General features: G+C 38.9%; 1 protein-coding gene across 4 annotated transcripts in view; it reads left to right on the top strand.

Moving 5' to 3' along the window:
* LOC122078843 (serine/threonine-protein kinase nak1) overlaps positions 1–19550 on the top strand; it is a 50218-nt gene extending 30668 nt beyond the window's left edge. For 2 of the 4 annotated variants that reach the window (XM_042645007.1, XM_042645004.1), the window contains exons 9-21: positions 2686–2754; positions 2891–3058; positions 3144–3214; positions 3479–3724; positions 5474–5586; positions 5743–5837; positions 5922–5963; positions 17321–17443; positions 17529–17577; positions 17661–17713; positions 18818–18879; positions 18951–19002; positions 19146–19550. In XM_042645007.1, the coding sequence (XP_042500941.1) occupies positions 2686–2754; positions 2891–3058; positions 3144–3214; positions 3479–3724; positions 5474–5586; positions 5743–5837; positions 5922–5963; positions 17321–17443; positions 17529–17577; positions 17661–17713; positions 18818–18879; positions 18951–19002; positions 19146–19205 (1203 nt within the window). In that variant the 3' untranslated portion in view covers positions 19206–19550. Of the gene's footprint in view, positions 1–2685; positions 2755–2890; positions 3059–3143; positions 3215–3478; positions 3725–5473; positions 5587–5742; positions 5838–5921; positions 5964–17320; positions 17444–17528; positions 17578–17660; positions 17714–18817; positions 18880–18950; positions 19003–19083 lie in introns of all 4 variants that reach the window. The other 2 variants (XM_042645005.1, XM_042645006.1) reach the window with 2 other exon arrangements.
* Positions 19551–23296: the final 3746 nt, after the last annotated feature.

Genomic DNA, 23296 nt, shown 5'->3' with positions numbered 1-23296 from the left:
ATTAGCAGGGAACCCTTACTCACGTGTTAGCATAATGTCTAATAGTTTTTTATAAAGAAATGATAATGTGCAAGGAGCCCCCACTTCCAAAAATCCTTTTTTTTTTTTCCTTTTGGACTTTGTAGATATTGTGGGGTTCAAATATGAAAAAAATGATGTCAATTTCAGTAAAATTCATTATTCTCATTATTTCTTCAATAAGATGGTTTCAAAGCTCAAAACCTCACCCATTATTCTCATTATTTCTGCAAAGCTCTAAGCCTCACCCACCTTGCCTTTGCTGACGATCTCATGATCTTCTCCAAAGCCGATCCCTGTTCCATCTAATCTATCCTCTCCTCTCTCCAACTCTTCGAATCCCTCTCGCGTCTTCGTACCAACCTCCTTAAATGCCATCTCTTTCTCTCTGGAGTGTCTAATGACCTCAAAGCTCTCTCCTTAATTCCTTGGGGTTCTCGCTGAGTTCTCTCCCAATCAAATACCGTGGGCTGCCACTCATTTCCTCCCTCCTATCTTCCCACCATTGCACCCCTATGCTTGATCTCATTTGTCGAAGGCTTCAGCTTTGGAAAGGTAAGCTCCTATCCTATGTCGGTTGCCTTGAGCTTATCAGATCCGTCCTTCAATCGTGCTACATCTATTGGGCTGGTGTCTTTAAGCTTCCCGCTTCTATCATCAACAAGGTGGAATCCCTCATGTGCTCCTTCCTCTGGAAAGGGACTGACTCATCCTGTTTCCTCCATCCCCTTAGTTGGGAATCCATATACCGGTCTAAGATTGAGGGGTGCCTTGGCCTCAAAGGAATCTCAGATATTAACTCGGCTGCTACCCTTAAACTCATCCTTAACCTCAAGCCTTCTGCCCTTAGAGCTATTAAGACTTCCATCTCTGATGGCCTCTCTACTTCCCTCTAGCTGGAAAACTGGCACTCTTTTGGTATCCTTTCTATCATTGGCGCCAGAGCAATCTACTCTTCGGGTCTCCCTAAATCCTCTCTTGTTGCTTCCATCATCTCCTTTGGTTCCTGGTCCCCTCCCTCTTCTTCTCCTCTTCTTCTTTCGTTATGGAACTCTCTCCCTCCCTCCCTCCCTCCCCTCCTCCCAGCCTAGGCCTTCTAATAAGATCCTTGGTCCCCCTCTCCTTTGGGTGCCTTCTCCTCTTCCACTGCCAGGAACTTCATCTACTCCCCTCATCTCCTTGTCTTCTGGCACAAAGTTGTTTGGTTTAAAGGCCACATCCCCTGGAATAGCTTTACTACTTGGAGAGATTTCTCCAATTACCTTCCAACCCTCTCCTTCCTCTGCTTCCACCACATTCTTGTGCCTTCTTCCTCTTGTTGCCTCTCTTGGAATGGCTGTGAAGACTTTGATCACCTTTTCTTCTCTTTCCCCTTTTCCTCCTAGGTTTGGAAACGAGTCCTTTCTTGTTGCCATCTTCTTTGATGTTACAAAGCTCCATTTCTCCCTCTTAGACCTGTTCGCGACTCCCCTAGGAACAAGCCCATTGTTGTCTGCTGGGGTCTCCCCCTCTCTTCTCTCCCCCCTTGGGGCCTGTTGCCCCCTTTTGGGTTTCCTTGTTTTGTGTTTTTTCCTTTTTTGCCTTCAGGCTGTATGTTCCGCATTGTTTCTTCTTCTTGGTAATGGATTTATTATTCACCCAAATAAAAAAGATGGTTTCAAAGGTCCTTTGTCAAATAAAACATTATTTATGTCCTGTTCATTTGGAGTGGGCTGTTGATATTATATGTATTTTTCTTGGATGTTATGGTTGGTCTATGTGAGTGTATTGCCATTTTGGTCTGTATTTTTCTATTCTAAATGTTTAAAACCCATATTTTCTGTTTTTCCTTTTTCCTTTTGTTTTACCATCCTGTTCCATTTCTTTTCCCTTTTGAACATGCCGTACCGAACAAAGTTTTTCTTACTTTCCTGTTTTAACTAGCTATGATTAGGACACTGTTGTGGTCCAATCGATTGGACCAGTTTCTAAGTCCAATTTTGATCCAATAGTAGTCCAGTTCTTACCTATCCGATAGCCTGACTTGCTGCTGCATCAGAAAGTCTTTGCATTTGGGTCCTTATCATTTGATGTAGCCCCTTTCCTAGGGTCAGCTTCGCCGCTTTGGTCTCTTTATTGTTGTACTTCAGCTATCCATTATTAATAAATTATTGTTATCTATAAAAAGAAAAGCAAGGTTGCAGCATTATCCCATTCTCTGAAATAGAATAATCAGGAGATCTTGATATTACATGTCGAGCTTAATGAATTCAAATGCATATTTAAGTCACATTGAATTTGTTATATCTGACTTCTGGTTCTGACTGTAAAGCTATGTGGTAAGATATACAGCGGAGACAATTACTTTTATAATATTTTTACAGCAAGTGCAATGTTGGACACTAATACTGGTGTTCATCCGCTTGTTACCTGAACTATAAGGTGCTGTAGTTAGTAGTTGATACTTTTTTCTTTTCCCTTCATGTGCAATGCTCCTTACTGGTTTGGGAGATGTAAAATATATCTCATTTTGATTCATGAGTTCCTATTTTATGATGGAAAGTATTCTTCCTTTCATCTACATGGAGGCCATTGACATTTTACTAGAGCCTTCTCTTTTACCCAACTATATTTTGGTTATGTCATCAATAGTGGGCTTTTAATGCCTTTCTTAATCACTTTTTGTAGAATGAATATAAACGAGGGCTTAGTGGTTGGAATTTTGATATTGAAGATTTGAAAGCACAAGCTTCCCTGGTATGTCGATGATCCTTCTTGTTCCATTATTGTATTTACTATTAAGTTTTCTGATTGTTATTAGTCATTGAATAGATTTCTCTAAGTTACAAGTTACAAGTTAACTGATTTTACTGACTTCATTTTATCTCATTAGATTCAAGATCCTGAGGAAACTCTGACAGATAAGGAACAAGGGGGGAGCTCGTGTTCCTCGTTTGGTCCAGGGAGCTCATATTCTTCTTTTGGTTTTGACATGCTAGATGCACAATCACTACCACAATATCAACCTTCTGTTCACTTTCTGAAGGATATTTCAGATATTGTAAGTCTGAGGCCTCCTTGCTGATTGGTCCATTTGGATGAAACTTTTTGGTCTTAAGGTTTCCTAATGACATTGGAGTTTACAGGAAGATAATGATGTGATACAGAAACAACCGGCACATCCTCCATTAGCTGACTTAACAGTTCAGAATTCCAAGTATATATTACTCCACCATGCATGAATATTTTTTTTTTCTGTTACAACCATGTTATTATGTGGTCATTATTGTAATTATAAACCCACTTAAGATTTTTTCATATGAAATAAACCCTACTATACAATTAAGCTTGTTCCCTTTGTGTTTCCTAAAACTAATCTCTAACTACTACTCAGTAGTGTAAGTCTTACTTGTCCATTGCTTTCGGCATTAACTATTAGAATTCTTGTTAATCACACAATTATTGTCTTTCAATTTTCCAGAACAAGGAGTGATGAATCAGATGATGAATTAAGTGTTTGCGATGTTGCTGGCTCAAGTTGCAAACAGAATATTGCACAGAATGGTTTGAAGCATCATGATGATCACATTGAAAATGTTGCCATTGAAAAGCATGAATTGGAGATTAATGGCGGGTTGTCAAAAGGTATAAATGGTCATTCTGATCTCCAGTATGGAGCTTCATCAGGGACCAACGTACGTGATCTTCCCTTTATCAAAGAAGAGAGGTTCACTACTGAACTATATAATCATTGATCCCATGACAAGGCATATTCTTTTTATTTGCTTGATTTGTGAGTTTCATCTGATCCATTACATTACTTGGCTGGCAGTGTATATTACTTATACTCTCCCTATTTGAATTTCTTCCTTTTCTTCTCAATGATTTTCTTGATGATTGTTATTGCACCTTAAATGTTATTGTTCCTTTTTGAGTGTACTAATTGGACCCTTCATTTAACGGACCAATTCTTGACATGATATAACCTGGGTGTGGATATGGAATATTCTAGACCTCAAATTTGTAGCCTCCCCTTTTTTGAGTCTAGATTTTGTGATTTGGTTATGGGATGGACATTGTTACATGAGACTTCACTTAGAAGCTAATATGATATGAGAGTACAAGGTTGAAGGAGAAGAAGAAGATAAATGGTGGTAGAATGTCGTGTGTGAGAGAATAGACTCTCCCACACCTGTATTGATTCACAAATATGATATGAGGAATCACATACACCTCCCTAGGGTGGTGAAGGTAAAAAAGGAAAAATACAATATAAGACAACAAGATAATAAGCTAGTTCCCATGGTGCCTCTACTACATACACTTTTAACAGCATGCTCATTTAAGCTAATGCCTTATATATTTGGTTCAGGCATGGATCAACAGATCCAATTAGCCTGTGGGTACGCCCAAAATTAGAAGAAAACTAGTGAACTGGAGGATGGAATTGGATAGATATTGAATTTGAGCAAGATACAATGCAAAGTTTCAAATTTATTTGATGACAGAATGCCAAAAACAACACCCAAAAACAAAATTAGATTAAAAAGGTTAAATCTAAAGCCAGGAATTTGATGGGTATAAAAAGAGAGAGAGGATATGTATATTAATATGAAAAAAAAAAAAAAAGGATTTCAAACTAGGAAAACAGAATTGAAAAAATGTAAAAAGGAAAGAAATATAGAGCCAAAAATTAGGAGATAAAAAGAGGGAATTGAAGAGAGAAAAAAGGGAAGAGAAAGGAGATAACTGGAAAATAAGATCTGAATATAATAGTCGATATGAGAGGGGTGGGGGAGAGATTAACTACGCAAAGCGACAGCCAAAAGCAATTCAAATCTTATCCATCGAATCCACTATTTCAGAGGGTGTACATCTGTATTGACTCAAAAGTAAAAAATAACTAGTCTAAGGAGTCTTCTAATCTAGACTCTTACCAATAGTAATCAAGAAGACTCAATTCAAATCTTATCCATTGAATCCACTATTTCAGAGGGTGAACATCTGTATTGACTCAAAGTAAAAAATAACTAGTCTAAGGAGTCTTCTAATCTAGACTCTTAACAATAGTAATTAAGAAGATTCTTTGACCAACACATTTCAAAACTTTGGCAGTCCTGAAAGACTGCCAACTGTTTCTCTTACGTTGTCGGCTTGTTGCAGTCATTTAGTTCTTTTCTTTTCTACTATTTGCCATTTGTTCTTATTTTTTTCTGTTTAGAGTTCAGCATTAGTATCCTTGGTCTTTATGTAATATTTGGCAGTGAAAAATCCATGCATCTGAAGAACTTTGTAGCACTACATATGCTGAATGAGTTGACTTTTTCTTTTTTCCTTTTGCTTTTGCGGTCATGCATATCTGCAGTCTGATGCTTCCCATTGTTGATTTTCTGATACTGCTATTGGTTTGTACCCCATTCATTTAACTGTTCACATTTCCATCATAAATTTCCCTAGTTCTTTTTCTATTCCTCAGTGAGAAGCAGCAAAGTCAGCATCAGAATATGGTCAGTTCTGATGGAGTAATGGTTCCACATGTAGTGGATGATGCACCTTCTGAAACTCTTGCTAGATCATCCAGGGCATCAGGCATGTAACAGATAATTTATTCCCTTACAACTGCTCTCCATGTTAAAATTATTTCCCAACTTCTGGTATCTTTGTAATCTTGCCACAAATGAATTATTGGCCAGTAGAAAAGGTAGTCCCTGTTTTTCTCGCTTTAACTAAAATTGGTTCTTACAGCAGTGCGTGATGATCTTGATGAAAAAGCAAGGGCACCAGTTGTGCAACAAAGGGGACGTTTCAAGGTGACATCTGAGAATGTTGACTTAGAAAAGGTGAATTGACTACTTGCTGACATGGTATTGGTCCCAATATTTTTCTGCAATTTGGACTATATTTGACTATTGTCATTTCATCAGGCACTTCCATCCCCTATGCTGCAAAAGAGTCACAGCATGCAGGTTAGTTGTTTTCATGCAGACTGTTAATAGTTATTACTGTGAAGGTTATTTCTTATTGCATTTTCTTTTCAACAATTTATGATGTGGGACTGATTCCAAGGTAGTTTTTTTCCCTGAATTCTGGTTGCTTTAAGTATTAGTAGGGGCTTGGAGTTTCTACCAAAAAAAAGAGTAGGGCTTGAAGTATGGAGATGTACTACATAGTTGTCTAGGCATCACCTGGGTGGTGACAGAAGCCATTTTTTCCATTTCACGAGTTTTTTTTTTTAATGAATTATATAATATTCTATACTTTGTATATTATATGTTGATTTCTCATATTAGGTCTTTAATACCGTAATAATATATATTGCACTAATATGGCTTCTATGTTGCATAAAAGCATAATTTTATAAAATTATCATTACTGCATTACATATAGTCATTATACCACATGCCTAGGGCACCTAGGCAACGTCCAGGTAACCCTCCAACCCCTTGGGTCTCCGTGACAACACTGTATATTACTGAACGTGGTCCATTTGTTTCATATATTAGTTCAGGTTGGGGTTTGTGGAATTCCCAACTGTAGGATTTGGTAGGTCCAGTCATATGGGTTTGCTGAATTTCAGTACTTTTTTTTTGGTAAATATGAATTTCAATACTTAATTACTAAAAAAAGAAAGGAAATAAAAAAAAAATTTGTGGAGAACCAAGAAATATACAAAAACATCGAAATACAAAGGAAGAAATATTACCATTGTTTCTCTCTGGAGTCTTTAGGAATCTCTCTACACAACATAGGCAGCAAAGTCTCATTTTCATTATTCACTCTCAAAAGCACTGTTTGCGCTTTTATAACAAGGACAAAACACAACAGGAAAAAAAAAAGAAGTCCAAACAACAGAGATGCATGATAAGAGGAGAGAATAAGGGTGAGAGTATACAGATGAGAGTAAGAGGAAAGAAGCACAGCCCAACAAGTCAAGAGAATCTTAGCTACATGGGGACGGCCTACATGGATCCTTGCCCTTCAATAGGCTTTATCCAAGGTCATACTTGGGACAAGACCAAGACTCTACATGTCCTTCCTCACCCCTTCGTCTATGGTCATTTTAGGCCTGCCCCTAGCTCTTTTAGCTTCCTCAATCTGAATCAGATCACTCCTCCTTATTGGGGCATCCTCAGGCCTCCTTTGAACATGGCCATACCACCTCAAACGATATTCGCGGAGCTTGTTGTTGATCGGTGCAACTCCCGAATCAGCTGTAATATACTCATTCCTTACTTTATCCTTCCTAGTTTTGCCACACACCCATCTTAATATCCTAATATCTACTACACATAGCTTCTCTAAATGATATTTCTTAACTGCCTAGCACTCTACCCCATACATTATAGCTGGTCGCACAGCAGTCCTATAAAATTTTCCCTTAAGCTTCGAAGGGATAAGTTGACCACACAACACTCCAGAAGCACCTCTCCACTTCATCCATCCCACTTTATTTTTCTGTGAAACATCATCCTCTATGTTACATTCTTTATTTATGGTTGACCCCAGATATCTAAAATAGTCACTTTGAGGAATCTCTCTCTCCTCAATTTTTACCGTTTCATTGACCATTATAAAGTGGCTAAAGTTATACATTATATAGTCCGTCTTCGATCTACTAATTTTAAAGCCTTTTCTTTCCAAGGTAAATCTCCATAGCTCCAACTTAGTGTTAACCACTGCTTTAGTCTCATCCACTAAAACAATGTCATGCATGAAGAGCATACACTTTTGAACCTCATCTAGAATGTTTTTTGTTAACTCATCCATGAGAAGTGCAAATAAATAGGGGTTTAAGGCCGATCCTTGATGTAAGCCAATTATAATTGGGAATTCCTTGCCTTGACCTCCTACAAATCTCACACTAGTCACCAACGCCCTCATTCACGCCCTTAATTATATCCACATAATTACTCCATGTTTTTATATGTAGGCCAATATACTTTGATAGCCAGGCCTATATGACTTTTAAATTCAAAATGATACGTATATGCAAGAATTAAAGTATCGGTATCGATTGCCATATCGATCGGCCAAAATTAAGATACGTATCGGAGGGTATTGTATTGTATCGGAGATATGTTAAGATACGCTAAAGATATGCACAAATGGATAGCTGCAAGGATTAAAATATCGGTATCGGTCGCCGTATCGGTTGGCCAAAATTAAGATATGTAACGGAGGGTATCGTATCGTATCGTATCAGAGATACGCTAAGATATGCTAAAGATACACGCATAAATGGATAAGAAACGTTTTTTTTACACTTTTGTATAAAATAATTATTAAAAAAAAAGCTATAGACAACATGTATTATGCATAAACACTAAATTGAGAGTATCGCACTAAAAATCTAAGGTTTGTAGTTGTCCCATCAATGTAAAATCCTTATTCCCAATCTTGATTTCCACTTTAGTTAGAAAGAAAAATGGCTGGCAGCAACTTTAGAACAAAAACCCCTCAAAAAAAATTTTTTTTTTTGAAAAATGACCTATCTTGGCCATTATATGATCGTACTGCATAGTATCGGAACGTATCATAACGTATTGGTATGTATCGGTTGATACATACCAATACATACCAAAACGTACATTTTACCTTGATTTTTAATTTTTCATAGAGTATCAGTACGTATCGGTGGTGTATCGGTATGTATCATAGGATACATATCGATACAAAAGGATTTGAAAATTTCCATGTATCATATCTGTAAGGGCCGATACAAATACTTATCGGCCGATATGGTACGATACGTCGATACTTAAAACCATGCCTATATGATTATATCCAGAAATAACTTACTTTAATTCAAGTAAATAGGTGCAAATTCAATCAATAATTTGAGAAATTGGGGGAATTAGAATTTCCAGAAAACCAGATCCAGAATTTTGAAAACAACCAGATGTCAGTGAGGGAGCTGATATGGGGATTTTGGGAAGTAATCAGGGGTTAAAATTGAAAAATAACAAAAATCAGATGTGAATTTAAGAGATATCTAATTTTAAGGGTTAAGAGAAAACCTGGTAACTTAGAAATTAGACATATCAAGTTATGGCGGTGAATCTGATTTCTTAGTAAAATATAAGGGGTGCAATTGGGCTGGTGTAGCATTATATGAAGAACAGGGTAGAGGGTATAAATGATAATGCTAGGACTAACGATCAGAACTATAGGGAAATCTTAACAAAATAAAGTTATGAAACTTCAGATTAACAGTCTAAAACTGAAACCAAGCTTCTGGATACTAGAATTACCTAATTAACACCTGTTTCTGTTACCTCATGATTCTATCATAAATCAGTAATTTAAATTACCAAAATTAAATACTTGGCCCAAGACCCAAGTGAGAAAAAAAAGAAAAAGGTCCTAATACTACTAGCGTGGACTTTTGTTTGGACATAAAACTGAACCCATGAGCTTGGGCCTTGAGCTAAAACCTTTAGATTTAGGCCTCTGTATCCCTGCAATTTTGGTTCAGCCAATTAATGGCCATATCAGCCACTGCATCAAATTTAAGTAAAGCTGTGAGTAACTACTTCAAACTGCACTGTGCCTAGCATAGATACATCCCAAAGGCCCAAACACTACTATTGCAAAACTAAAATCCAAGGATATATAAAATTTTCTGCCTAACCAAATTAAAATTGTTGACACTCCAAATACCTCAGTGGCTTGGTAGCTATGTAATCTGAAGTTCACCAAATCAAGGAGCTGTTTTGGTTTGCTACTTCTTATATTCCCCTCTAGAGGGATATAGGCTTTGGTGTCACTGGTGGCACCTATTATTCTACTAGTGGCACCTACTAAAATATCACATGCCCTCCCCCCCCCCCCCCCCATTTTGGAGTCCAAGTTCATCCCTGTGTCAGCTACTAACTTGTTTAAGTCTTTCAATGGTTTATTTTTTTTTTTTTTGGATAATTAAATAAATTAATAACCAAAGAGGAGAAAGAACATACAAGGGGAGGAAAAAAGGGGTGGGGGAGGGGGGACAGACTTCAACCAAAAAGGAGAATCCAGCCACAAGGGGCAAAGAAGAACAACAACAAAAAGCCAGGCACAAAGCCAACACTCAAGCCAAAAGGACAAAGGGATACATCAAAAAAGGAGGGGGGAATCAAGAAGTGGGGATGGTGCCAGTAGGGAGGTTCGAGGAGGCAATGATGTGTCTATTCCTAAGGGAATTGGAGATAGGCCTATGATAGAAGGACCGGATTTTGGAGGAAACATCAAAGAAGATGGCAGCCCAAATCTTGTCCGGGGGCGGGATTGGGATGACCATCTTTAGATATTGCATTCCATCTAGAGGTGATTAATGGTTGAGGCAAGCTTACCGATAGTATCACAAATAGAAGTGCCCGTGAAGGTCATATCAACCCAAATAGATTCCCTATCCATAGGGAGAATGGGTCTACGAGAAGGCCAACATCTGGAGAGGACTTTCTTCCAGACAGAGGAAGAGAAGGGGCAAGAAAAGAAGAGGTGAGGGGAGTCCTCAAGGACATGGGAGCAGAGGCAGCAAGAGGGGTTGACAGGGATGTGACGAGAGATGAGAAAAGCTTGGGTGGGAAGGCAGTTAGAGAGACATCTCCAAACTGTGAAGTTGTGTCGGGGAATATGGCCTTTGAGCCAGACGAGGAAGAAGGGAGCCAAATGCATTTATCTTCTCTTCCCCAGTGCCTAGGGAGATGGGGGGAAGGGAGGACCAGAGGTCAGCAAGGGGTGAGGAAAGTGGGGAGACCAGCCAAGAGAGGAGAGACTAGAGGAGACGGGGAGACAAGGGGAGACCCGAGGAATAGATGATTCTGGCCATGATCAGAGTGGAGAGAATGCTAGAAGGGTACCACGGATCAAACCAGAGGGAGGTCGATTGGCCATTACCAATAGAGAAGGTAATGGTTTTCATTCTATTAGTTAGGTGTAAATCCTTTCTCTCATCAATGCATCATAAATGATAAGGAATTTCTAGAAAGCTACTAATTACCTTCTCTCACTCCCTTGTGTTTGTGCACGTGCAAATGTCCGATTTTTTTTTTTTTTTGGATGAATAAATAAATTCATTACCAAGGGAGGAAAGAATATACAAAGGGGGGAGAAGAGAAGGGGGATCCCAAGATTGGCCTAACAAGGCCAATCAACAAGATCGAGACAAACACAGGAACCAACAAAAAGGGCTTGAGAACCTACAACACTAGTAGCACAAGCCATGATACATCAATTGGGGGGGAGAAGAAGGGAGGAAGGAAAACCCCAAGAGACAACAATGAGCTTGTTCCTTGGGGAGTCTTTGATAGAACGATGTCTAATGAAACCAAGCTTAGAACTAACATCAAAATAGATGGTTTTGCAAATCATGTCACATGAATGGGAATTGGAAGTCCATCTACGCAGATTTCACTCCATTTAGATATGGTTTATAGAGGCACAGAAAACCAGTTTCCCAATAGTATCATGAATAGAAGAACCGCCATAGGTCATTTTTACTAAGATCCATCCTCTACTCAAGGGAAGGATAGTCATACTGGAAGGCCAGCAGGTAAAGAGGGCTCTTTTCTAGATGGAGGAGAAGAGGCAAGAGAAGAAGAGATGGATGACATCTCTGGTGCCATTCCACCAAAGGCAGTAGGAATGGGGGACCGTGTGTGACAGTAAATAAGGAAGGATTGCATGGGAAGACAATACGAGAGAGATCTCCACACAATGAAGTTGTGGCTAGGGATATGACCTTTAAATGATTTTCCTCTAAGGAATGAGATCCCAAGCAGAGGCAGAAGAGAAGAGTCCCAGGGGGACGGGACCAGATGATCCGGTCATGCCTACCTTGATGACCAGGGGGAATAGGAGGTATAGAGGACCATAAATTATCAATGGGGAAATGGAGGATGGGTGATGTAGAACCGGGGTCAAAAGGCTCTATTTGGTTTGCTTATGGGCCCACTCGAATCAGAGAACTCAATAATCAGAATGCAATGATAGTTTTGTGAATATCTCAATTCTCACAAGGGCTTAGTGTCACAATAATATTCAGATATTGAAAATATGGCAGTCTTGTAAATAATCTGAAGTTATTAGGGGGTGGCAAAACTTGTAAATAACCAGGCTACGTAATAAGCTATTTGGGAGATGGGACCTAAAGGTGATTAGTAATTATTGGGTTGGGGTAAATTAGGAAACAAAATAGAAAGAAAGGATAATGGGGGTTAAAGTAAAAAAGGTGAGGGTACTGAAATAAGGGTTTAGAATGACCTCACTAATAAACTAAGAGTCTTCAACCTTACAAAGGTGGAGGCAAGGGGGAATTTGAACAAAGCTTTAATGGAGAGAACTCCTTCAGTTCACCTTTGCTTGGTCTGGGATTTCTGGAGGAGAGTCGCAGCACAAGGATCCCTTGTTTCTCATAGCCCAAGACTTGAAACAATAACCCAGAAGTCAACAGGGAAGTTCTGATTCAAGAACTGGCGGTAGACTTGCAGCTCTTTAGTTGCAGGATTCGGTTGGGACAGATGATGGCATATCTAAGTGATGTAGGGAGGATGCCTAGACAACTAGGTTTCCTATGAGGGGTCAATCCACTAGAATAAGGAATACTCAATAGGTCTTGAATTGGGTTGGGTTCAAAGTTGCTCAGCAAAGTACAGATTTAACATGCAAGATAATAGACTAATTAACAGGGCAACAACAGTCAATAATAATCTAAGCATGAAATAACACTTAAACTACCCAAGTGTAAAATGGGGATATGGGGAAGGGAACATGGCAGGAAATATGTGTTAGGTTTAGCACAAATCAATTAAGACACTAAGCATAATAAGCAACCCACGCAGTTCTCTAAAATCAGCCAACTAATAAGGTAAAACAGCAGGGAATTTTTATTTTTTTTAGGATAACAGAAAATGGATGGCTTGAAAAATAGAGATTAATTTTAGGTTTCAGTGGGGGAGATAATTGGGATAATAGGCAATCAATGGATGTGGAAGTCCAGGGTTTAAAGTATCTCTGATACCGATACGATACGCTCCGATACGTATCTTAAATTTAGCCGACTGATACAATATACATCGATACGATTCATGAAATTTTTAAAATCCTTTTGTATCAATATATATCCTACGATACATACCAATATGCACTGATACGATACGTTACGTACCAATACTCTATGGAAAATATAAAATCGAGGTAAAATATACGTTTCGATATGTATCAATCGGTATACCTATACGTATCAGTGAGTATCAGTACGTATCGATCGGTACGTATCAGTATGTATTGATATAGTGCGCTACGGTCATATAAGGGCCAAGATGGGTAATTTTTCAGGAAAAAAACACGATTTTTTTAGGGGTTATTGTTCCAAAGTTGATCCCAGCCATACTAAAGTGGAAATCAAATTTGGGAACAAGGATTTTACATTTATGGGATAACTACAAACCTTGAGTTCTTAGTGCGATACCCTCAATTTAATGTTTATGCATAATACATGTTATCAATAGCTTTTTTTAACAAATTTTTTTATGCAAAAGTGTTTAAAAAAGTGTTTCCTATCTATTTATGCGCGTATCTTTAGCATATTTTAGCGTATCTCCGATACGATACGATACCCTCCGATACGTATCTTAATTTTGGCCAACCGATACGGTGACCAATATCGATACTTTAATCCTTGTGTGGAACAGGGGGTTTTACTTACCTTCTTGCTGTCCCGATCTGAAGAGAAAAGGAGAAGCCGAAGTCCTCCAAAATAGAAGTGCAGTCCACCTTATTTGACGAGGGAGAAGGTCTAGCTTGATGATGTAGTGCTCAGCAACAGCCCAGCTTGTTGATGAGGAACTCAGTAGCAACCCAGGTGGCGTCTATTCGATGGAGGTGATCTCCAGTTACTGTGAACAATGGCTGCAACAGTGCAGCAACAACAGAGAGAACAGAAAGAGCAAAAGAGAGATGAAAGTTGAGAAAAGAGAGAGAAAGTCAAGAAATGGAGAGAACGAGAGCGAGAAAAGAGAGAGAGAGAGAGAGGGACGATGATTTTTCTTCATTCAATAATTTTTCATTAATTAGAAAAGAGATGGCCAATGGCCTTACACATATAAAGAATATAATTACCAAAAATAAAAAGAGTCATTTAGGAACTCAATCTCTGAAATAAGAAATTACCTAATAGACCAATAGAAAGAAATACCTAGTTTCCTAATTATTCAAAACAGTTAAATAATAATATGAACTAAAATAAATTACTAAAATAAAACAGAATCTGGTGGGGTCCACAAGGATTTGCCGATTGGGAGAAAAAGGGTGGTCGAACCAAGCGCTGGGAAGGCTGGTTCGACTCCCTCTCTTTCATTCTTCTTTCTTCTTTTTTTCCTTCTTTCTTCTTTCTTCTTTCTTCCTTCTTCTTTCTTCTAGCTTTCCTCTAGCCAAATAGAATGCACATGTGGCTGGGTCTTACACCTACGCCGCTGGTATACATGGATGTCCCCATCACTAAGTTTGATATTCAGGGGTTTTTGTCATCTAGGAGAAGGCTACCTTAGCTTAAGATCTCAGCCCAAATAGATCAAACACTAATGAGATCTGAGAGCTTGATTATGGCCGTAAATATCGCCAGAAACAGAGTAGTTCCAGAAAAAAGAAAAGTACAGCATAAAAAGTAAGGAAGAAGAAGAAGATCAAAGAGGGAGGGAGGGATATGCAAGCCTCACGGCAGCCATGGTCTCAACCATTAATTCAGTCATTCAATTCTTCAATTCTAAAACTCCTCTCTATAATGTTTTTTCAGCAATTTAAAGAACTCATTACATAAAATTGGAAAGAAATTAAAAGATAGAAACTAACTAATTGCAACAGAAAATACGTCTTAAACATAAAGAGAATCAAATATACTAAGAGTTCTTCTTGTCAACTACCAACCCTTGCCAGTCCAAAAATCCGGCTTCGGTTGGTTGTGTCTTGGTTGAGGCCTCTATAGTGTGTCGATTGGTCCACCAAGCCAAGGCATCTGCATCAATGGGGGAGTCCAAAGACCATAAAAAATGATAGAAGCAAAGTTGGCATATCTAGAAATGCCAGAGGAGTAGACAATCCTAGGAGGGAATTGAGGAAGGAGAATAACAGAAGGATGCCATAGATTAAGCTAGAAGGAAGTAGACGATCCATCTCTAATGGAATGAGAAATCGCTCCAAAAGCAATGGGCCTAAGGGAGAGAATGTTCCTCCATATCCAGGAAGGATCAGAAGGGATGGAAGCAGCCCACGGAGAGTCATTCTTTAGGAGGTGGGAGTAAACCCAGGATAACAATATACTATTGTGCTTGGAAGCGATTTTCTAGATGAGCTTAAGGGTACCAACATGGTTGACCTCTTTGATGCTTCGAAGGCTAAACCCTCCTTTAGCTTTAGAATGACAAAATTTTCTCTAAGAAAGAGGGTGGAGAAATTTGGCAGTGTTAGAGCCCTTCTAGAGAAAGGAGCAAAGGAAATGCTCAAAGGATTTGGAGATAGAAGAGGGAGGGGGGAAGTGCCGGACCAGTAGAGATACATGGATAGAAGGACAGAGCGGATGAGAACGAGGCGACCCACATAGGAGAGAAGCTTGCCCTTCTATAGCTGAAGCTTTCTCTTAATAAGGTCCAATAAGGGAAGGCAATGATAAGCAGAGAGCCTGGAGGAGATGAGGGGCAGCCCAAGATATTTGACAGGGAGAGATCCCAAGGAGAAGCCAGTGATGCAAAGGAGGTTTGCGTGGCAGAGAGCAGAGACACCGGAGAGGAAAGAGATTGGATTTAAGGAGGTTAATATGGAGGCCAGAGAGATTCTTGAAAAGGTGGAGGGAAGACATGATGGAGGAAAGAGAGGAGGGGTTAGCCTTAACGAAGATCATGAGATCGTCCACAAAGGCAAGGTGGGTGAGCTTCAAGGAGTGGCATTTGGGGATAGGGGAGACAAGATGGAGATTAGTGGAGGGATTGAATCGATCGAGAAAGGATCTCAAGGCCAAGAGGGAAGTGGAAAGGGGAAAGAGGGGTAGCCTTACCTAATACCAATGGTGGAGGGGAAGAATCCAGCAAGGTTGCCATTGACGAGGGTAGAGAAGGAAGGGGAGGAGATTCAGGAATAGATCCAATGGACGAAGGAGTAAGGGAAAGACATCTGAATCAAGACTGAGGAGATGAAATTCCATCAAGTAGAGTCAAAGGCTTTGTGAATGTCAGTTTTAAATAGAGCAGAGGGGGAATGGGATTTCCTATCAAAACAACAGATGATCTCATGACAAAGGATGATTTTGTCAGCAATGTTTCTACCAGCAATGAAGGCATATTAGTTTGGACTGACGAGGGAGTCAATGACCAACTGGATCCTGTTGGCATGAATTTGTAGATGAGATTACACTGAGAGATTGGCCTGAAGTCAGCCATGGAATCAGCACTATCTTTCTTAGGAATGAAACAAAGGAAGGTATGGTTGATCCCTTTGATTTGACTGGGGTTTGGGAAGAAGCTCCTGATAGCAATGATGAGGTCCAGTTTGATGATGTATCAAGACCTGAGGCTTTGTTAGCCTTATGGGCAAGGACAGCCGACAGGATCTCTTCCTCAGATGGGATGGCCTAGAGGGAGGGAAGAAGGTGGGGAGGGTCAAATTTATTGAGGAGGCCACTGAGGATGGAAGGGCTAGGATGGAGGATGGAGGGGAGGAGGAGATCTTGAAAGAAGGAAGCTGCCTCAGATTTGATATCCTCAAGGTTGAGGATGGTGGACCTTTGCAGGAAATGAGCTTGGAGATGGAGTTGGTGTTCGTTCTAGCTTTCAAGGAACGGTGAAAGTAGGAGGTATTAGAGTTGCCAAGCTCAAGCCATTTGATTATGTGTATAAATGGAGAAAAACATGTATAAGTTGCAGTTTTTCTGTCAACTTAATTTTACGACACCAGATATGGGTGGAGAGCTTATAATCTCTCTACTCTAGAAATGACCTTGCACCAAAAGATAGCTTGATGTTTACGCAGAAAGTCCCTGCTCTGTATAGGATTGCTTATTTTTCCATTTGAACTTGATGTTGCTGAGTAAACCAAGACAAACATGACTTCTTGCAGTTTTGGTGAAGGTGCTATCGGGATTTTTCCCAGTACCTGTAGAAACTTCATGATTCTGGAATGGGAATTCAATTGTTGGAAGATTCTAGGCCAAACTTATCAAAAAATAGATTATAGGCCAAATTTATTTAACTTAAATTGATAATCACTTTAATGAATTTGTCAGTATACGGCATTAGAAATGTTTAATATCCAACATTTTTTTTGGATTTCTTATGTTAACTCATTGGTTATGTAGGTGATTACCCAACTTCCTGTACTTAGTCAACAACCGTCATCTGCTGCTAGATCATCAAACCCTCCTGGATATTCACTTTACCCCCAGTTGCATTATATTTTGCAGACAAATATTCATCAGAGGGTATGAGATTGCCTTATTTTATTAGATCTTCTTGCAATCTGAATTTGTTTAGGAAGTTTTTTATTTGTCACTTTACCCTTGACAGGAGAATATTTTAAATTTGATGAAGCAAATCTCCTTTGGTGATTCCACAGGTTCTGGCAATCGATATCTTTCAGATGTTTATTACTTTTGATATTTTATATATTATTTGCTTGATCGGTTTCCATTTCTTCAGTTAATTGTGATGGAGGTCTTATGCCAACAACTACCCTGACAGAGAAATCCTTGGTATGTAATTGCAGATTTTCTAGGGTGTCTCTGTAGTCCACCAGCTTTCTTTTGAGACCTCTGTTTGCTCATCTATTTCGGAATTGAGGAAGTGCTCACAAGTTTCTACATGTTCAATTTTCTTAAAATATTGGTGGTTGGGAGTGGGGCAGTGGGGCACTATTGCAGTATTATATTAGTGGTGCATTAGGGTCCAATATGTAAAACCCAAACCAAGTGTCCAAACTAGGACATCTTTTCCCTCAACCCTCAATATTTTGTTATTCTGATGAGCCTTAACATTAGATGAGGACCTTTTCCATCATTGCAATAACTAGTGCTTACGGATGTCAGTAAAAGTATGGCATTGTAATTATTGTAATTGCCAATGCATATAGCTAGGTTTGGGCTAGTGCTGGTGGTGCCCATGAAATTGTAAAGCTACTGTTTTATGGGTGATTGTAAGATAGAAACAACCATAAAGTAATTGTAGCAACAGTCGTAAAAGTAATCATGAACCCATTTGTAATGATGGTTACCACATATTTGCTGATAAAGAGGGCAATGTTTTCCCAAGCAAATATATTTTACCATTTAGAAAGAGAGAATAATAATTGGTGGTGACTTTTATATCCCCAACTGCTGCATAATGCTAATGGACGGCTCTTGCTCATTTTAGTTGCCTTTTCAAAGACTTGGTATTATTAACTTTTCAAATACTTGGTATTATTAATCCAACATTCCAGACTTCTTAAGAACTTAAGAAATTTTAATGAAAGATGGTATTTCCCGTTCACTCTGATTGGTGTAATTCATAAAGAATCTCTTTCACTCTCATTGGTGTAATCTCAATTGCACCATGTATAACATTTTACTCATTTGAAATTCATGGGTGCAATTTTTATGGAGGATAATGAAAGATAAAAATGGTTCCATCGATTTTCTTTAAGAAATTTTTAATATATATCAACTCAGAAGGGACCAAGTACTTTGCTTGATGTCTCTATAATTATCTAGTCCAAGGATTTGACAATACCTAGAGCCACAATATCATAATTCCATTGTTCATTTTGATCCCCTTTTGGAGGTTGAAGCCGACCAGTACACTTTTGCTTTTGGCTGCAGCTAGAGGCAGCACATGATAGGGAGAAGGAGTTACTTCAAGAAGTTACAGAGTTGCAGCGCAGGTATTCAATAGTGACACATTTTGTTACCAAGTATTTTGAATAAGCCTGAGACATTTTTTTCTTGCCTGCAGGCTCATATGTGTTCAAGATGAACTTCAGAAATTTAAAACAAGAAATGCTCAGGTTGGTTTTTCTGCTCCATCCATGCATCTGAGAATTCAAGGTTATATCTAGATTGTAACACTTTACATAAACGTACTTCAGGTGTGATCCAAATCCTTATTGATTTTTCGATTTTTCATTAAAACAATCTCTACTTGATGAAGGGGAAATGTGAGGAAAATTTTCTACAAGATGAAGATGAAAGAAAAAAAGTTGACAATTGAGAGTTATAGCATAAAACTACTAGAGGTCCACTTTTCTCTTCCTTATGCAAGTAAGTGGAGCCTGCTTTGGATGACAGTAATGCCAAGTCCTTAACCAATTTGTGCAGATTCTCTTGTGTTTGAATCACATTTATACATCTTAATTGTCAAACCTAGCTGTTACTGTGATGTATTATATCCTGACAATTCAAGTAGGTAATGTTTTTTGCTGTGTTATATTTGCAATGGATTTTTTTTTTTTTTTTTCCAACCTCATTTTGAAGTTAGGTTTTTGGAAATGGAGATCCTGTGGATTTTTCCACCGACTTTATTGCCAATAATATTTGCTTGTATAGTTCATTGCTATTATAACATGCATTACAATGCCTATGACATTAACCAATTAATTATGTGCTTTGTGTCGGTAGCTGAGTGATTCATTATTAATGCTTTCCCTTGCTCCATAACAGTTCTCAGTTTTTGTATATTTTTAACCATTGTAATGCGTATCAAATTTGGTCAATCTTAGCCAGCCCAAACTGGAATAGGTCTCATAGTTCATGAGTAACCTCCAGTTGATTTCTGGCTGGGCTGGGCTGGGATGGGCTGGGCTGGGCTGGGCTGGACTGGTTTGTTAGCTGGTCATGCAGTTGCAGCCGGGTTTCAACCTAACCAGTTTTGCCGCATGCTTCTCCAATGTTTGAATTCGTCACCGTTGGATGAGTATGTCAGCTGATGTGGCCAAAATTACTACATCTATCAGCATAATGTTGTACTTTCAGTGCAGGACTACTGTGGTTACTTAAGCAGTTTATAGCCACCCTCATACCTGATGGTAGGAGGCGGGGTGCTGGTTATCTGAGGTGGCAACAAGGGGTCCTGGTTTCATACATGTAGGTAGAGTCACCATCAACCAACATCTACCGGCTTGAGAGAGAAGTATGGAAACCAAATAACAGATAAGTGGAGAAACCAATTTGGATTGGCTTGGATAGGACAGAAATGCCCCTGGTTTTAATTTAAAAACCAATTTTTTTTGCCATTTTACCCTTTGGCTGACCAATCCATTGATATAGTATCGGCCAAGAATTGAGATCGGTCAAGGCTAATGCTGATCTGATCCAATTCCTCAAACCATGCTTGTAATAGCCATTTGAATCTCACAGGGCAAGTCAGTGACAGTTAATTCCAATCTGTCCTAGGTACGAACCAACTTAGATAAAGCACCCGCTGGTTGATTGAACTTTAAAAAAAAACAAACTTCAGCAATCATTGATGGAGTTAAGAAAACCAAACTTCGGATTTAACATATAAGCCACAAAGTAGACCATGGTGGCTTGAATCTGCCCAACTAAAAATCAATAGCATTCTTCGATTCTGATTGTAACTTGGTAGAATTCCTTTGAGACAGCCATTTGTAAGCCATCTAAGATAACTTGAAGCTCATAGTGAATAACAGATGTTAAGAGGACCAACAGCTGCTACAACAAAAAGAACTTCACCCCCACTATTTCAACCAATACAACCATATCTCCATCTGGGGAGGAGACGAAGAACACCAGCCAATGGAGGGTTGTTGGGAGAGGATCAGGCTTGCGTACGAGAACATACGAAAACAACCCTGGTCCATGGATTTAGAATCAATTTTCTCTCTTCATTTAATAGATTCTAAACCCATGGATTAGGGTGTTCTCGTACGTGAACCTGATCCGTTCACGGGTTATTGGAAAAGAGGAGTGATGCCCCCAAGAAGAGCAAAAAGATCTTGCTCTAACTGAGTCTTTAATGGATAGATGCATACCTGTTAGCTGCCCATTAATATCACTGTAGATCTTGAAAATCAGGTCTTGGGGTCTGCTCTTAGTATTACTGAACACTTCATGGTTTCTGTCCATCTCTCTGGCAACACTCCATGGTTTCTTTCCATCTCTCTGGCAACACTCCATGGTCTTGTGGATGAAGACAGGCCCAGAAGCATTGGACAGCCAAGGTAGGATTTACGATCCTAAGTTTAATTCATACAGAGTCCTCATTTGTCATTGCAATCCACCATATAAAATGGTCCAATACAGTTTCCGGTCTTGCACTTTTGGGCAGGATTGATGCTTAGATTGGGAGACAACATAGAAATGGCCAAGCAGGGTTCACAGCGTGAGCCCGGCCCATGTGCACTATTTTTTACAGGTTTTTGTCCTATCACTATGCCTAGCGAAGTATGATGCTTCACTATTTGCCATTTGATCATACTTGGGCTGGTCCATGTGATAGAGGACCAAACAAGTATCTTATTCACACAATTTCAGCTTAAAATGAGTAGAGGAAGTAGCTAACCTGAAGATGCCATCTTGCATTTTATATGCATCTCCATTTGATGGTATTTTGGTAATTTACTAAAGCTTTGAATCAGCTTTTGAGCAACTTTCCTCACTTTGGACTAAAATTTTGATCCTCTATCACATGAACTAACCCATGTACTGCCAAGTGGGGTGAAGCATATTCTTCACTAGGCATAGTGGCCCCTAAAAGTACCCCTTCCAAGTTGGGTCCTTTTATCACATGAACATGTTCAAAATTGGAGAGGTTCTAGGGAATATTCTACCACCTAACATAATAAAGGTATTTCCTTAGGGAGAGGGATTGATTTATTATCTATTTATATTGGCATCTTACACGTCAAATCAAAAGAAGACAGTGAAACGCTAGTTAGCCAAAACGTGTTCCCATTTTTTACCTTTCTAAATGCGTTTTGCCGTTTGTTTCCCAAAGATATAGGGAAACTGGGCAAACGGCAATCGTTTCCATGTTAAACGTACTTCAGACTTGTTGAACACAATGACTTAATTGACTCTCTCTCTCTCTCTCTCTCTCTCTCTCACACACACACACACACACTTCGATCAACCTAGTTCTTTTGTCAACATAAAGCTGACTTAAAGGATTACAATTCTTATGATTTCACCTTCAACTCAAGTTCAATGCATGGATCCGGCAACTGAGCTACAAACTGATGCATCTATTGAAATGTGTTTCTAATTGATAACTCTCAACTCCAATTGAACATGCATCACTCCGATAGTGTGCCAACTACATTGACAACAATTAACAACATCATAGCCAAGCCACATTATTCAACAAGACTTCGGAATTTTTTTTTTTTTATATTTATGTGAATTCATAATTTATGTTGGAAAGAGAGTAACTACACATTGTGAGAGGAAATACACACTCAAAAAACATATACTTCATTTTTTCATTTGTTTATAAATGTGGAGTGACTCGAGATCTCATCTATCTATAGGATCGCTATCAGGCTGCATACAGCCTACACCCTCTCACATGGAGGGCAAAATTACTACCCCATCCCCCAATCGATCCCTTGGCTCCTCCTCTAATTGGCTTCCATGCTGGTACAGGGTGCATGCAACTGTACAACAATCTTTTTTCCCTTAAAAGATCCTTTGCCAATAAGATCTCCATTTTGCCAAAATGCTTACGTCAAGGTTTCTTCATGCATGCTGGTCCTGAGTCCTGAGTGGAACTGTTGGAATATCCTGAATTGTAGATCCGAGATATGAGATGCAGAAATCCAAATGGATTTATTACTAGATTGACTACATTGCAAATTGGAATAGCTATAGCACTAAACGAGGTTTTGGTTGTTCTTCCTGCTTGAGATATGCCTCCAATAAGTACTACAACCTTTTATTAATCAAGTCAATATAGGAACATTTCTTCCAAGAATCCAAAAACTTGATTGAGATTTAAAAGTAACTACAAGCGTACGAATCAGTGTAGCTAACGGGTCGAACACAAGGAGAGCAACCACTTTATTTTTAGCTTCTTTTAGTAACGCGAAAGTGTACGGATTGATTGATTGTGATCTAATTCTAACTACCGACCTAAAACAAATACATCTAATAGAACACTTGCACAACTAGGGAAATTGGAAATTGGAATTGAAATTAAATACCTAACCATTCGTTATTTAGGAATTTAAATACTCAAATCACATAAATAAAAACCAATAAATAAAGAGTAAAAGAAAATGGCTGAATTAAAATAAATAAAATAAAAGGATAATAAAGCTAGAGAGAGGCACACAAGTAGGTATC

This window comes from Macadamia integrifolia, chromosome 5 (assembly GCF_013358625.1).
Source record: "Macadamia integrifolia cultivar HAES 741 chromosome 5, SCU_Mint_v3, whole genome shotgun sequence".
Taxonomy (NCBI): domain Eukaryota; kingdom Viridiplantae; phylum Streptophyta; class Magnoliopsida; order Proteales; family Proteaceae; genus Macadamia; species Macadamia integrifolia.
Note: the sequence above shows the minus strand (reverse complement) of the source record. Positions and strands in the feature narration are given on the sequence as shown.